General features: G+C 38.9%; 1 protein-coding gene across 2 annotated transcripts in view; it reads left to right on the top strand.

Moving 5' to 3' along the window:
* The window catches only part of UXS1 (UDP-glucuronate decarboxylase 1), a 1006428-nt gene extending 997099 nt beyond the window's left edge, over positions 1-9329 (top strand). For both annotated transcript variants that reach the window (XM_044072750.1, XM_044072749.1), the window contains exon 15: positions 8540-9329. In XM_044072750.1, the coding sequence (XP_043928685.1) occupies positions 8540-8671 (132 nt within the window). In that variant the 3' untranslated portion in view covers positions 8672-9329. The remainder of the gene's footprint in view (positions 1-8539) is intronic.
* Positions 9330-15419: the final 6090 nt, after the last annotated feature.

The following is a 15419-nucleotide window of genomic DNA, read 5'->3' as shown; positions in this document are numbered from 1 at the left end:
CTGCCAGTTTCATTATGCTCAAATATCAACAACATGTTATGGGATTGCTGAAACAGAAAAGGATGTTGATTTCTGAATGTGCAGAAAATAAAGAATTGCAGGAATTATTGCATGCAGCTGAACAGGTTGGAAAGCATACTTTGCAATGTGGTTTTGATTCCTTAGAGGCCTCCTGCAGGGCCGCAGTTACTGGATCTGTGATTAGGAGGCATGCCTGGCTAAAGGAACAAAATTTGCCTGATCAAGTTAAAGCTAAATTACTAGATGCACCTTTACAGCATGATACTCTGTTTGGTATTAAGGCAGAAGAGGTTTTAAAGAAAATGGAAGACAAAGCTAAGTCTATGCAAACTGTAAAAGACTTCTTACAAGTGCAGCCACCAAGATTCAGTAAACACTGGCCTACAAAAAAATATTCCTTTCCTGTGTCAGACAGAGCTCAAAGGGGCAAATCCAGATGCCCTAAGGGTTCCAGATACCAGGCTCAAGATTCATACAGGTCAAACAATGGGGCGCTTCTACCTCCAAATCTGAAGGAGATAAAGCACAAACCTACAGAAAACAGTCCCAATGACTTCCCTCTGCCTTCACCAAGCACTTACCTTTTGGCAGCACCCCTAGGGGGAAAATTAGCACTTTTTGCCCAAAATTGGCAGTTAATAACCCAGGACAAGTGGGTGCTAAACATAGTATCACAGGGATACAGACTCTATTTCCATACTCTGCCAATGGCAAACGGTTGGCCAGATCTGCCAACAAATCAATGGGCAGAGGCACAGAAACAGGTGACGTCCCTCATGGATATGGGGGCCATTCAGCCAGTACCAGAACAGGAAAAAGGACAAGGTTTTTACTCAAGACTGTTCTTGGTACCCAGAAAGGACAAGGCCTGGCGGCCAATACTGGACTTATCGATTTTGAACACATACCTGGACATTTCAAAATCAGAATGCTGACTTTGCAGCAGCTTCTGCCCATGCTGGGCAAGAATGCTTGGCTGGTGACATTAGACCTAAAAGAGGCATACCTGCATGTCCCAATAAGGCAATCGTGCAGAAGATACCTCAGATTCAAGGCTGGCTTAATGCATTACCAATTCTCTGCACTGCCCTTTGGCTTATCTACTGGTCTTTACAAAGTGCCTGGCACCAGTAATTGCATTTTGCAGACAAAGAAGTATTTAGTTATATCCTTACTTGGACGACTGTCTCATTCAAGCAGAGAACAAGGACATTCTTCTTCAACACCTGGCATTTGTGAAAAGGCTTCTAACATGCCTGGGGTACACAATAAACGAAAAGAAATCACAACTGGTACCCTCTCAAAAGATAACATTCCTGGGTGCAAGCTTGAATACAACTGCCCAGATGGCTTACCTCACGCCAGACAAGCAAAGGCAACTGACTACTTACTTCAAACTGATGGCAACAAAAACCCAGTTATCTACAAGACAAATTCTGCAGGCTTTGGGCTTCATGGCATTCTGCATCCTACTGATTCCATATGCAAGACTGCATATGAGGAAACTTCAATGGTACCTAAAAAGTTTATGGAGTCATTGTCACAGACTGGAAACAATGATTCCTCTCATTCCCTGCGTACAACAGGAGTTTCTATGGTGGGCAAAGGCATGGCACCAAAACATGGGATGGGCCTTCACTCTACCCCCAAACCTTAACAACAGACGCATCAGATTATGCCATGGGGGCCCACATGGTGGGAAAATGCATTCAGAGTATATTGGCCCCAAAACAAATGCATCTACATATCAACCAGAAAGAGATGCTAGCTGTTCAAAGTGCCCTGACAGCCTTCAAGGACTTGCTTCATCCAGGGCAACTACTGATAAAGATGGACAACACCACGGTCATGTAGTATATAAACAAGCTGGGGGGCACGCACTCATACCACCTTTTCAGATTAGCCATGGCACTATAGGACACAGCTTTGACTTACCAAATACATCTTCAAGCTCAATTCCTGCCAGGAAAACAAAATACTCTGGCAGACGATTTAAGCAGAAACCTTATGGATCCTCATGAGTGGAAACTAGATCCACAGGTCTTCAGCATGATAACAAAGAAATGGGTGAGCCCAGACATAGATCTATTTGCCTCCCCGCAAAATTATCAATTGGAAACGTTCTGCACAAGGACTTATCACAGACAAGCATGGAAAGTGGACGCCCTATCCTTCAGTTGGAAAAACCTATCAGTTTACGCCTTTCCTCCACTGCCTCTTCTTCCCAAGGTCCTCCTAAAAGTCAGACAAGAGAAACCAAAGATGATACTAATTGCCCCGGACTGGCCCCCAATCCTAAGAAACTTGTCTCAATACCTAGCTTGGACCTTACCTCAAAGACCTCAACTACTGTCCCCGCAAAACAACCAGATCCTGCACATTCAACTCCAGACACTGAACCTGGCAGCATGGCTGGTCATGTAATTATACAAACAACACCTCTCAGTAAAGCTGTGATGGATGTCATTTTGGAAGCCAGAAGGCGTAGTACTAGAAAATCTTATGCTGATAAATGGAAGAGATTCTGTGCTTGGAATCGAGCACAAGGAACTGATACAGCAGAACCAAATATTCCTCAGATATTACAATACTTGACTGAGATGCTTGACAAAGGCCAATCTTTCTCATCAATTAAAATCCATGCCTCTGCCTTTTCGGCTCATTACAATACAGAGCCACCAATCTTTTCTCATCCTTTACTAAAGCAGTATCTTAGAGGAGCCAGAAATTTAAGGCCTCCTAGAAGATCACCAATACCTGCATGGGACCTCAATTATGTGTTGGAAAAGCTCACCCTGCCTCCATTTGAACCAGCTGCTACTGCTGATATAAAATTCTTATCATGGAAAACAGCTCTGCTACTAGCAATTACCTCAGCAAGAAGAGTCTCAGAGCTACAGGCCCTCATGGCTGTGGAGCCTTTTATCATATTTTACCCAGACAAGGAGTCTCTGATGACAAATCCAACATTTATGCCTAAGGTGGTTTCCAGTGTGGCTCGTAACCAAATTATTCATCTGCAAACCTTTTATCCAAATCCGCAGAACAAGGGGGAGAGAGTTCTGCATTCCTTGGATGTGCACAGACAGCTAAGATTCTACTTGAGCAGGACTAAAGCTCTAAGAAAAACTGAGCAATTACTAGTGACACATGCTGCAGGATCAGAAGGAAAGGCTGTTTCAAAGCAGACTATTTCAAAGTGGATAAGCCACTGCATTAGTTTCTGCTTCTTACACCATGGTAAACCTGTGCCCAAGGGCATTAGGTCTCATTCCACCAGAGCTGCAGCTACCTCAGCAGCCTTTCTGAGAGGAGTACCAACCAAAGGCATTCTAGAGGCTGCTACTTGGAGATCTGTTCACACCTTTACAAAGCATTATCATTTGCCTCTCTACTCTAAGTCCAAAGCAGGCTTTGCCACTGCAGTTCTGCAGGGCCTTATAGCCGCACCTAATGCTGTTTAGCTCCAGCCTCCCAACCATAGCTTTGGGATTCTACCCAAATGTAATGACTGCAACAGTGAAACATGAAGAACCATAGTACAGTTGTGTACACTTACCATAAATGTAGATGTTCGAGTTTATTCAGTGCTGCACTCCAGGTTACCCGCCCACCATCCCCCTTTCATTCTGGAGTTTATCTTTCCTTCCCTATCTTCTACAACCTATGTGGTGTATTTGCTTGTAGATGAAGGTAAAGTTTATATTGATGCATGTATAAATATTTTTGCTACCTTTTGGGGGGCACCTGACATCTGGGGCAAGAAAAACTAAAGAAAATGGCATCGGCTGCTTGTTTTATACCCCTGACGACCTGACGTCATGGAAGAGGAGACCGCAACCGACGCAGGACCCAAGACTTTGGAATTCAGGCTGACTGAGGGCAACCTGCCAGCAGATTACCCAAATGTGCAATGAGTGCAACAGTTAATACACTCTAACATCTACATTTATGGTAAGTGTACACAACTGTACCTTTCTTACCACATTAGTTGGATTACAAGAGGATCTTTCTTAGTGGGTCAGAAATACTGTCCTGACATTCCTTTTTGGTTTGTAGAGTCAGCATCCTGCATTTGACATTTGAATTTACCTCTAAGTCAGGCAAAAATATACTGTGTGTTGGCTTTTAGCAGTGCAGGTGTCAGCTTCGTTAATATTTATTGAATTGCTGAAAGGTGCTCGCTAGTGGCTAGGAAGTGAACATATCCAGAGAGTGAGGTCAGTGTGCATCATTGAATGTGTGCATCTATTTGTTCACTTTTTCCACAAAATTGCCATATTCCAACTGGAGGCAGGGATAAACCCAACCAAAGGCCTCATCTAAGAGGATTATCTTGTAGATCAGCAGCTATGGTAAAAGTAATCCTGCTATTTCCATTAGTAATCTTTAATTTCACATTTTAGTATCCATACACCACCTGAAATTGAAATCTTTTGCAGCCATTACTGTAATATGCTATTCACTGAATATCATCATATTTCCCATTCCATTTTATATCAACATTAATTTCTCCTGCATTGCATTTATTTCTTTTCCTGCATTTAGTTTCTAAAGGCCGTCACTGTCCTTCGTTTTGGTAAGTTCCTTTTCAGCACCAAGACTTCAAACAGCAAGCTTGCTTTATAAAATTCTGACCATATTACATCGTTCACATTTTTCTGGGGTGAAATTTTGCTGTATTTTCTGCATTTGTTTTTCTTAAATGCCCGTTACTGTATCGGGTTCCTTCATTCTTTCCTTCTCTCCCTCATTTACACACTTTCTGCTGTACATGTGTGTTCTTCCTTTACAGTTAGCAATGATCAGAGACTGTCAGCTAGAAGAAAATAGTTTATCTCTCCACTACCCAGAATAATGACTGAACAGCAGTAAGCTGTTCTTCCTGGTTCTTTCACTGAGTTTGTACTACATTCCAGTTAGTTTTGCATTTTTCTTCTAGATGTTTCTGCCCATGAATATGCATGTGACCTAAGCCAGCACGTGCCCTGACATAATACAGCACACTGTAATAGCATAGGTAGCCTCGGAGTCCACCAATTCTTAATACAGCTCACACTGTTTTGAACTTGGTCTTCCTTTATGTCATGGAAAAGTTCCATGTCTGCTATCTGAAACAGAAAAACCTAAGTGTTTGAGTGGCTGTCAAATATTAAACCCAGGAAGGAGAGTCATGCAAGTTAGATGCAGCAGATATTCTTATTTTTTCACTTGATCTATGTAGGAGCCTAGTTGGTAGTTGTCAGATACCCTCTTTCTGCCTTCTGGTCCTGGAAAGACCCTTCCTTTCAGAGGATGCTGTAGGAGTTCCCTAAAAAAAGACGGATAAGTATTTAATAGCATTTTATTGTTATCAGGGTAAATATCAGATATATCATTGTTTCATTGTTTTTTTGTTTGTTTGTGTGTGTGTGAAGGGCAGAGATGCTTGATGTACTCTACTAATGCAGTGGATGATGCCACTGTGTATGCATTGAATTAAAGCATGCATGCCATCAAAATGCATGCATCTGAGAGAAAAAAATGCTGAGTTGGAGCACGAAAGTATGACACTAAGCGTAGACCACACACCCACTATGGAAGATTTCCTTGTAGTATACAGTAAGAATGTATCCATTATTTTCCTCCCAACAGCTATCAAGAGGTCTATTTGCTGCTGAAAAAATCCATAGACAGTAATAGTCTTCCCATTCAACAACAAATTTAAAAACGTAAAACTTCTCTTTCAGAATTATTTTCAAGTCTTCTTTGGTCTTCCTTTCCATCCCTCTCAAAAAGCTTATAATGTCTTTGGAAGATTGCTGTCCCTTGGCTTTCCCTTACCTTGTTTACATTGGATGATCCTGTTAGTTTATTGCAGTCTGCTGCAAGTCAGTCTTGAGTGTAATCATTCTGATTATTATATTTTTAGGTGGCGGAACTGTTGAAACGTAATGAGGAGAGAAGTTGATATCTATTCATATTTTTCTTCCCATTTGACTCAACCCACTTTTTTTTCTGTATAAACCTTGTTCCTAGTGGCTGACTTGTTGAGGGAGCCCTTTTAAAATAAGAACAGTGCAACTGCAAGTGAACATATCACAGCAGTGGATCAAGGGAATCGATGATTGTAAATAACAATGGTGAAAGAAGTGTTATTTTCCAAAGATCTGTGGTTATCTTCTCTTACTGAGGGAAGAAAACTGAAGGAGGCATATTGGAACCACCCCTTTAAACAATATATCAGATGCTGACATAATGCACATGCATGGTACAACTCTTAATTACAACTACTTCAGTAAATCCTTATAAAGATTTATTTTTTATAAAGAAAACATGCATAATATCTCAATATTTACAGCTCTTTGAAACTTTCTCGTTAATGCTTCTCTTTCTCGACCTTCAAATGGGAAACCTGTGGTAAAGAGTGGCCATTGTCATCCTTTTTATATTAACTGTTGCGTAACTGCTCATGTACAGTTATGCTCTACTGGGAGTTTATTGGAGATGCTGTCAGAATCTCACCTCATTACTGATGTATCTGAAAGTCTTTTGATGTACTACATAACTTGTCCCTAAACAACTGTGGGATAGGTGGAAGTCCATTTTAAGCATCAGTTATTTGTTCTATGCTTCAGTAGAGCTGAGAAAGAAATATGTTTAAAGGTTGCTGTTAAAAAAGGCTATTTGAGCAAGATCCTTTTTTAGAAAATTTTTAATGCATCCCTTTATTCTCCCCATATTCGCAGCGTCTGACCTGCAGCCTGACAGGTGCCACTTCTTCCATTTCCATATGGATCCTTTACGGTGTCCCATTGACCTGCTGCTTGAACTTAAGAAGACTGTGGTTGATTTGTTTTACACTCTTGTATGATGTGACAGGTTGAGAGAGACTGGGAGACCTCTGAATAGCCCTGAGAATGGGTATATAACAAAACAATCAACTGTAATGTTGCTGAAAGTGTTATACAAGTTGATGTGTTAGTTGCTAGTGCCATACTGAAAAGCCATCTGCACATGTTTATACATTTTCTGTATTAGCATTAAAAATTGAACTGAGTTGAAGTGAAGCATGTAGCACTCAGTTTACTTGTTGCAATTGACAGATGAGATTTTGATACTTTCAGACTGTCATTGAGAATGTGCTTTAATTGACCATTAGAAGCTGAGTTCTTGTAATGGATTTGACATATCCTGTAATGAGTTGATCTAAAGAAGTCTTTCATGTTACCTGTGAGACCTACTAAAGGGAGATGTTGAGTTTAAAAATGTCATTGTGCTGAAAACTATAATCGTTATTGTGATAATGCGTCTGAAACTGTAGTTTAAAATATACAGAAGTCAGCTTAATGCACCGAAATCAGGAAACCCCATTGTTATTTATAGTATAAAACATAACCTTTGTAATAACCATATTATTTCAAGATATTATCTTTGCACAGAAGAATTATTTATATATATAATTGTGAAAGCATTCAGGTAAATAATGTATATATCTTGTTACAATGTTGATAGAAGAATTGTTCAGAAATTACCTCTGCATTTCCCTGTTAAATGTATGAACAAGTGAAAAATAATAAAGAATTATTATTGAAGAAAAAAAAATATACAGAAGTAATTTGCATAACAATAAGAAAGTAAATATTAAAAATTCATGTTGTGGTGGGGCACATAGACTAAGTTCAAGGTTGTACTACATCAGGCAGAGGGAATTCTTGGTTTATTGCAAAGCCAAGTATTCTCTGTATTTCTAAGGTAGTGCAGCCTTGAAGTTGGCATGTGACGTGAGGTAGTGGAGGTGGAGAATGCAGCTCATATGCAAAAAGGCATGATGGATGCTTATTGCTTATTTATTAAGTATACTTTAATTTGAGTTAATGATTTTATTTTAATTTGCATTACCTGTAAAATCTGGTCTTATGAGAGCTTCTTTTCTTTTAATTGGTAATCTGTCATGTTACCTGTGATACGTGTACATAGGATGGATTTTTCTCCCTTTCCTTCTCATAAAAGGGTTCACTGTGTATGATGATACTGGGCCTTTATGCATTTCCATGCTTCCATTCTGGATCTTCAGTGAATGTTGGCTGTTTGTGTCCTAGTTACCAAGTTCATAATCTAGTAATTGTATTCCTTTTCTTTATTGGAGTGAGCACTACAACTGTGAAATTCCCCTTCCCCTGAGATGAGAGCTATTAACCACAGTGCATCCCCCAGTCAAATTTTCAAGTGTCCAGGCTGCTTTCCATAGCTAAGAAGAAAATATATATGCTGATATTCTGTATCCATCTCATCCTTTCAGGTCCTTTTGAGGTAGGTGGAGGGATTACTGTTCAGTAGATGAGTGCTCATAATGTACTTAATAAATCCAGTGATAAGGTATGGTAGTTAATTGTTTTTTTCTTAATAGGACTGCAGTGATGATGTACTTCAGTGAAAGAGCCTTGAAACTCTTTTTGATCTGTAACAGTATTATTAGCATTCATGCTTGATCATTCTTGGTTTATAAATAAGAGTAATTTTATTTTCTGTATAACAGGTCCCATTGGAAGAAGGCTTAAATAAAACAATCGATTATTTCCGCAAAGAATTGGAATATCAAGAGAATAATCAATACATCCCTAAACCAAAGCCTGCTAAAATAAAGAAAGGTAGAATTCGACACAACTGAGATGATTCAAACAAAGGAAACCATGTTTCCCATTTAGTGAAAAATGGGAAAATAAAAACAGACATTGAACAGACACTTTGGACAGAAACTGGAAGTTTTTTTCCTAAAGCTTTGCTTTGAAAGTGGATTGTGCCTAAAAGAACATTTCCTATTATTGCCTTGCACTATCTATCTATTTTTAGTGTAAAATAGACTAGAGCGGTCAACTGATCTTCAACTTCCGTTTTCTGGAGGTCATTGTTTAGTAGCTGACTGTCAGCAGCAATTGCTCCTTCTGGTTGTGTAATGGAATATTGAATGGAGATGGAGGAAAAATGCCAATTTATTTATTTAAAAGTGGTACTGTCGAGTCCATAACATTCTATGCATATAAAAGCATACAGAAAGCTAACCATATCTTCTGATGTGCAAAATCCCTGACCTCCGTTGGTGCATTTAATATTTTTGTTTTAGTCATGAAGAATTATGTTTATTGAAAAAAATTAAGTTATCATGAAGTCAGGTTTTTATGGTTCTGGTTGAATTGTACATTTGAATTTGTAGGTTTATCATGGGTAAAATTATTTTGAAATATCACCGTTGTGAATTTTCTGAAAAAGTACTTATTGTATTATTGCTGCCAGTGTGAATATATTTTAATAAAATATTAAAAAGTGAACAGATGTAGTTTTAAAAGCAAATTCAATACAGTTTATTATTAATAAATGTGTTCTCTAGCCTGGTGGACAAATTGGAATATCTAGTCTTAAAAAACTGGTACCTGGAGCTACTAGACTGGATTGAAATAGCAAACAATGCATGCATTTGTGGACTGCAGTCTTTCATTTTCAATATTCTTATATTTACTTTCCACAAAGGGATGTGGAATGCATCTAGCCTGTTCTGGTTTCATTATGCTGCTAGGTCCATTGCTTAATGTGCTATAATTTGTGTTCTTTCACAGCTGCATTCTAGATTTTGTTTTGGTTCCTGCGTAGGCTAAGTGTCTAGAGTATATAAATGTAGAATGTGAATGCATTTCACCTGTAGCACCAGCAAGAAATAATTTGATTTCAGAGACTTTCATTCATAGGTAGCTGTAGGAATTTGCTGATCTAGTGAAACTGGTACGGCACAGTTCTGTTTTTTTTTTTCTTTTTGTTCCTACACTTTGGGCTCAGCTCTGTTTGAAGCATGTTGTAATGTCATGCACCAGGTTAGGAGGGTGCCATGCTTAGTGGTTTCTGCTGTTCACACATTCATCTTGTAAAGTTCCCCTGTTGAATTCCCAAAATACCAAAATCTTGCATTTGGTCTTGTGGTCACCACATCACTTTTCATTACTTCAGCAGTACTGCCTTTACGGCTTTAAAGGAATGTGGCATACATTATTGCTGCAAGTACCTTTGTTTCAACATGCCTCCACATGTAAAGCAGAAAAAGCGTGCCAAAAAAAGTTTGCAAGGGGTTCTTAAGAGTCCTGAGTCATGTTGAATGGATGAGAGGAAGTAAGAAAAATAATAGAGATCAGACAGATGCAAACTTCCTTCAGGAGCATCTGCCTGAGAAGTTGGCCTCTGTTGTGTATGAAAAGAAGCTTTAAGAACTAATGCTTAACCTAGGAAATTTGCATGTCACATGGGACACATTCCTTTTAGAAGTTCAGTTTTGATAAACACCCCTTGGTTGTGTTACTCATTCCCACTCTGTCATGTGCTAAATATTCTGACAAGCATCCACATCTCATTCTCGTGGAATGATCTTTAAATTTGCGACCTTTAATATGTCATGACCTACAGAAGTCTGATCTCCCCTCGACAAAATAGTTGAAATATGTATTTGCAACCTTTAATATGTGATGGTCAGGGACTATGGTCTGTTGATCTGCAGCTCTCTCTAGCAAATAAAATGCAATATGTGATTGGCCTTATGAGAGTATAGCAAATGAGCACTAGTGGGTCAGGGTATAACTGATATAGTGATATACTGAAGTTATAACTGATGATCTTCCAAGCGAGTACCTAAAGGTAACAGCCAGTAGCATTGCCTATCCTGTATCGATCCTTATAAATAGATCAGTCTGGGAATCCCACATTCCCCCTCTCTGGACAAAGTCACACATTATCCCTCTGCATAAAGGAGGAAATTCAGCCGACATTAACTTTAGACCTATAGCAGTCTTATCTCCCCTCGCCAAAATCGTTGAAAACTGTATTCAAAAACAGTTGCTAGACTATCTCCTGCAGCAAGAACTCCTGTCCTATGCACAACATTATGTCTGGCCTTCCCATAGTACTCCACTGCCCTTCTAACCTGTGTAGATACTGGGCCAGATTCAATAAAGCCTACACTAAGTGTACACTGTATGTATTCAATAAAATTCTTATTGTGCTTTCTAGTCACTCAGAAAGATTACACTAAGTGTACATGTAGTCTACACTTTGTGGTAACCTTTATGAATCCCTGTCAATATCTAAAGCTGCAAAAATATCACTAGGAAAACTAAAATTAGGAGGAAAGTGTGCATTATGTCTGTTTTGTCTGTTCACTCAGAACAGCATACACTTAGTGTAGGCTTCATTGAATCTGGCCCACTGTCAATAAAGCCAGAGATAATGGCAAATTAGTCTCTTCCTTATTTCTAGACTTGTCTAATGCCTTCAACACAGTTTGTCACAGCAAACTTGTACTTTAGATGTCCTCACTAGGTCTATCTCAGCCCACCCTTATGTGGCTCAAAAGCTACCTGTCCATTTGGTGTCTGTCAATAAAATGGCACTCCATGCTCTCTCCTTACCACCCGGTCACCACCTGTGTACCACAAGGCTTTATCCTTCTTCCCCTCCTCTTTAACATTTTCACCAACACCCTCTATACTTCCACACAAAAGGCCACCTTGATACAATACACTGATGATTCCACTCTCATTTGCACATTTAACAACGTTACACCTCTAAAAATTACTCAGGAAGCTTTAACAGCCACTGAAACATAGTGTCATAACTCATAACTCATCCATAAATCAAAAGAAACCAAACTGTTATTTTTGGTCCCCAAATCCCGCTCTCACAAACATAAAATTTAAAGTTCTCTCACTTGGTAATGCAACCATTAAAGTCACTTCTCATAATAGACTATTACGGGTGATAGTGGATGATGATCTTACATTCGGCCTGCATGTACAAAATTGCATAAGGCAAACTAAGGATGCTTTACAGAGTAAAAAACGTTCTCACTGACGCTTCTAAATCTACACTTGTCACTACTTATCTCCTACCCATTTTTCTTTTTGAAGCTGCCATTCTTACTAACCTCCAGGCTTCACAAAAATTAAAATTCAAACAATGCTATAACAAAGTTGCTAAATTTGCAGCACATACCCCTTTCAGATCCCACCACTGTATAGCACTGAAAAGCCTTAATTGGTTAGAACTGCTACATAAACTAACTTGTACTCAACTTCTTACCACCTATAAAACTGTCCAGCATCCATATTCCTATCCATCAGTAAAAAAAAAAAAAAACATTCTACACAACTTTGTTCTCAGTCGGTCATTGCAATCCAGTGACCAAAATTCCTGGCTGTCTACAAACTTAGCAAATCTGCTGGGCATTGTCTGTACTCTTACAAGTTTACTAAGGCCTGGACTTCCTTACTTGTATCCATCAGGTCTATACCCTCCCTCTCATCTTTCAAAACCATTCTGAAATACTTCCTAGCTAAAATCTGGCTCTGTTCTTTCTGAAAACCATGATAAACTATATCCCTAAATTTGTTCAAGTACCTTTTCATTCCTCATACCTTCTTACTCTCCCTTCTTCACTTCCTTACTGCTAATTTGCTTCCCTTTCTTTTAAATATACTATAAGCCTGTGTTTTCCTCACTTCATATTGTAATTCTTATTTGTATTAGACTAATTTACCTTTAATTTCTCTAGAAATTGTCTAAACTTTCTCTAAATATTAATTGTTATATACCTTGTATTGATTCTTAATGTTTTTGTATGGAGTCTAATTTGTTATAATTATTTAAACTGCATTTGTTTTATTTTTGGAGATTGCAGAATTATTGTTCTTGAAATGTTTTGTAATAATTTGGAACTTTTCTCCTCGGAACTCTGCTGAAAATGGGCTTCTAACCAATCGGACAGTTTCCAGTAACCAAACCTCAATAAATAAACAAACAACACCTGCCATACCTAGCTAAGCTTTACATTGAGCAGCTGTAAGGCGGAGTTAAACTACTGGCTCCCAAGAGCTTCCCCAACCTTATTCTTAGACCAGAGCTTTTGAGTGTTGTCTTGTCCATGTTAACACATAACCATACACACAGTCAGTCTTTCACAGGAAGGGCTAATGATACCTTTCTGGTGCAGTGCCTTTTCCTGCCACCAGCTAGATTGACACATCAAGAACACAATTACTGTTCACTCTTAAAATAAGTCATTAGTTAATGCGGTAACTATGGCTAAAACGGTCAATCTTTGTAAAGAATATACCACCAGTTAATAAGTCCTGCAAGTTCAGATTACTTTTGTATATTAATAAAAATGCCACTAGCCACTAATTATTGAAGTTGCTAAAACTCTGAAGTAAAACCAGTTGGTGAACTTTCGTTAAATATACATTAGATTAATTACTTGCATAGGGAAGAATAATGCCAAAGATTTAAAGAGAGAGTTAGCATCTCAAAAACCCTGTCTACAGATATTTTGGTCATACTACTAACTGCCATGTAAAAACATACTGTAATCTGCCTGCTTCTGACTTAATATTTAGCCCACTGTAGTATAATCACAGACAGTGACTTGCAGACATGCGCTGTCAGTCCAAAATGCCCTCTGTGCATCAAGACAAAGTTTGCTGCTACAGAGCAGTTGCTGACCGAGCTTGAGACACAAGTACTGTATTTACTGTGATTCATAATTTGAATGATGACTTCTTGATTTCATAGTTAGTTAACTCTGGGTTGAATCTGTAGGCAACTTGTGTTAATTCTTTAAAAAAAAAAAAAAACTCTTCTGCGTGTAGGTTTATCTATGTACTTGACAGCAGCCTCATTTTCGAGGATGTGCTTCAATTCCACATAAAAAAATAACTGCAAGGTATATTTACAGCTTCAATTATCTCTTTACAAGTCTGCTAAATGTTTTACAGAAAAATGGATTTTATAAACCATTTATTTATTTACTTGGAGTAATAAACATTCATTTTTAGGTGTGTACAACTTTTCTACATTTCACTTTTTTACGGCATCTTTAGTAAAAGACATCTGTAAGTTTCATACAGCATGCTCATCTTTGCCTCTTTTCTAGACTTTAATGAGTTTTCTTGAAATGCTATCAAGAAAAGAAACTTGGGTGTTAAAGGTGCTTTTTAAATTACAGTGTCAAGACCCTGCCTTGACAGACCATTTGCATAGTTGGCTCCACTCAGGTTCTTGGTCATTTTGCTCTAGGACTGTAATCCCAAAGTTATTCTGAGAAGTTTACCATTTTGCCGATTCGCTGTGTGTATCCACATTAAGGGGTTATGGTCCATACCTGCTGTGAATTTACTGTTGTATAGGTAGGGTGAACCTTTTGGAGCTTAAGCTATTCCTAAACATTCTTTTTCCTTGTCTGTCACTCCTTGGCTGGAATCTACAACTAAGATGCAGTACTGGGTGTCTTCTCCATTTGAAGAAACATGGCTGAGTCTAGCCTCCAGCCTGTGATTTGAAGCATCTACATGCAAAATAGATTCTTGGATGTAGTTAAGGCTGGCATCCCTCTGACATGTTGGTGTCCCAATATCTGCACTATTCTTTCTGTTAGGTTTTGAAAAATGAGTGGCCATGTTATTATGATCAAATATTTTGTAATACCCACTATTCCCAGGCAAATCTTTACCCTTTTCCCCAATTGGTAAGACCTACTTGTAAAACTTCTTTTCTGGCAGACTCTTTCCAGAATTTGCCATCACCTGATTGATGACCAAGAAAAGATACTTGTGCTATTCGGGCCTGACATCTATTTGCCTTAATAGCTAACTGTGCCCTCTTTCGTCTGTTTAGTATCTCCTTTACGTCTCAAATGGGTCCCTACCAAGCCTGACTGTAGATACCAATTTTTATGTAAACAGGAGAGTAACCTCCACTTTCTGCCAGGATCCAATTTACCAGCTTCTGGAAAGTTGCCAGGTCATTTTTCTTTCCAAAAGACATTCTGGTAAATTCTTACAACCCAAAAGGGGTGAAACAGTTTAACTCTACCTTGCTTAAGGCGGCAGCGATGCTTACCAGTAATCCTTAGGACAGATACTTTGCCTCATTCATCTGATCCAAAACCTCATCTATTCTGGGCTAAGTATGACGCTTTGTGACTGTTTAATTTCCTATATCCTACATGGAATTTGGTGATGTCCTTCATGGATGCATCTGCAGTCATAACAAATGGGTTGTCCTGTCATCAGGCAGCCCTTCGGTCGGCCGGATTCCAAAGTCTGGGTCCGGCTTCGGCTGATGTCGCACTTCACCCGACGTCATCTCTGCTGGTCTTCGGGTATAAAGGCATCAGCCGACGCCATTTTCCTCAGTCTTTCTTGCTGCGTGGCGCCCGAAGCAGAAGCTGTTCGCAAGTGCCGGTCGGTCAGATCCAGAGATTACTACTACCGAATACTACTTCGAAGACTTCTTAAAAGCTAAGTACCCCGTTGGGGACTCTTTCTTGCCTCAGCCGATTTCAGAAAAAGTCAATAACTGTTTAACTTGTGGGAAACAAATACCTC

Source organism: Protopterus annectens, chromosome 5.part0 (genome assembly GCF_019279795.1).
Source record: "Protopterus annectens isolate FY-2018-M chromosome 5.part0, PAN1.0, whole genome shotgun sequence".
In the NCBI taxonomy this organism is placed as follows: domain Eukaryota; kingdom Metazoa; phylum Chordata; order Ceratodontiformes; family Protopteridae; genus Protopterus; species Protopterus annectens.
Note: the sequence above shows the minus strand (reverse complement) of the source record. Positions and strands in the feature narration are given on the sequence as shown.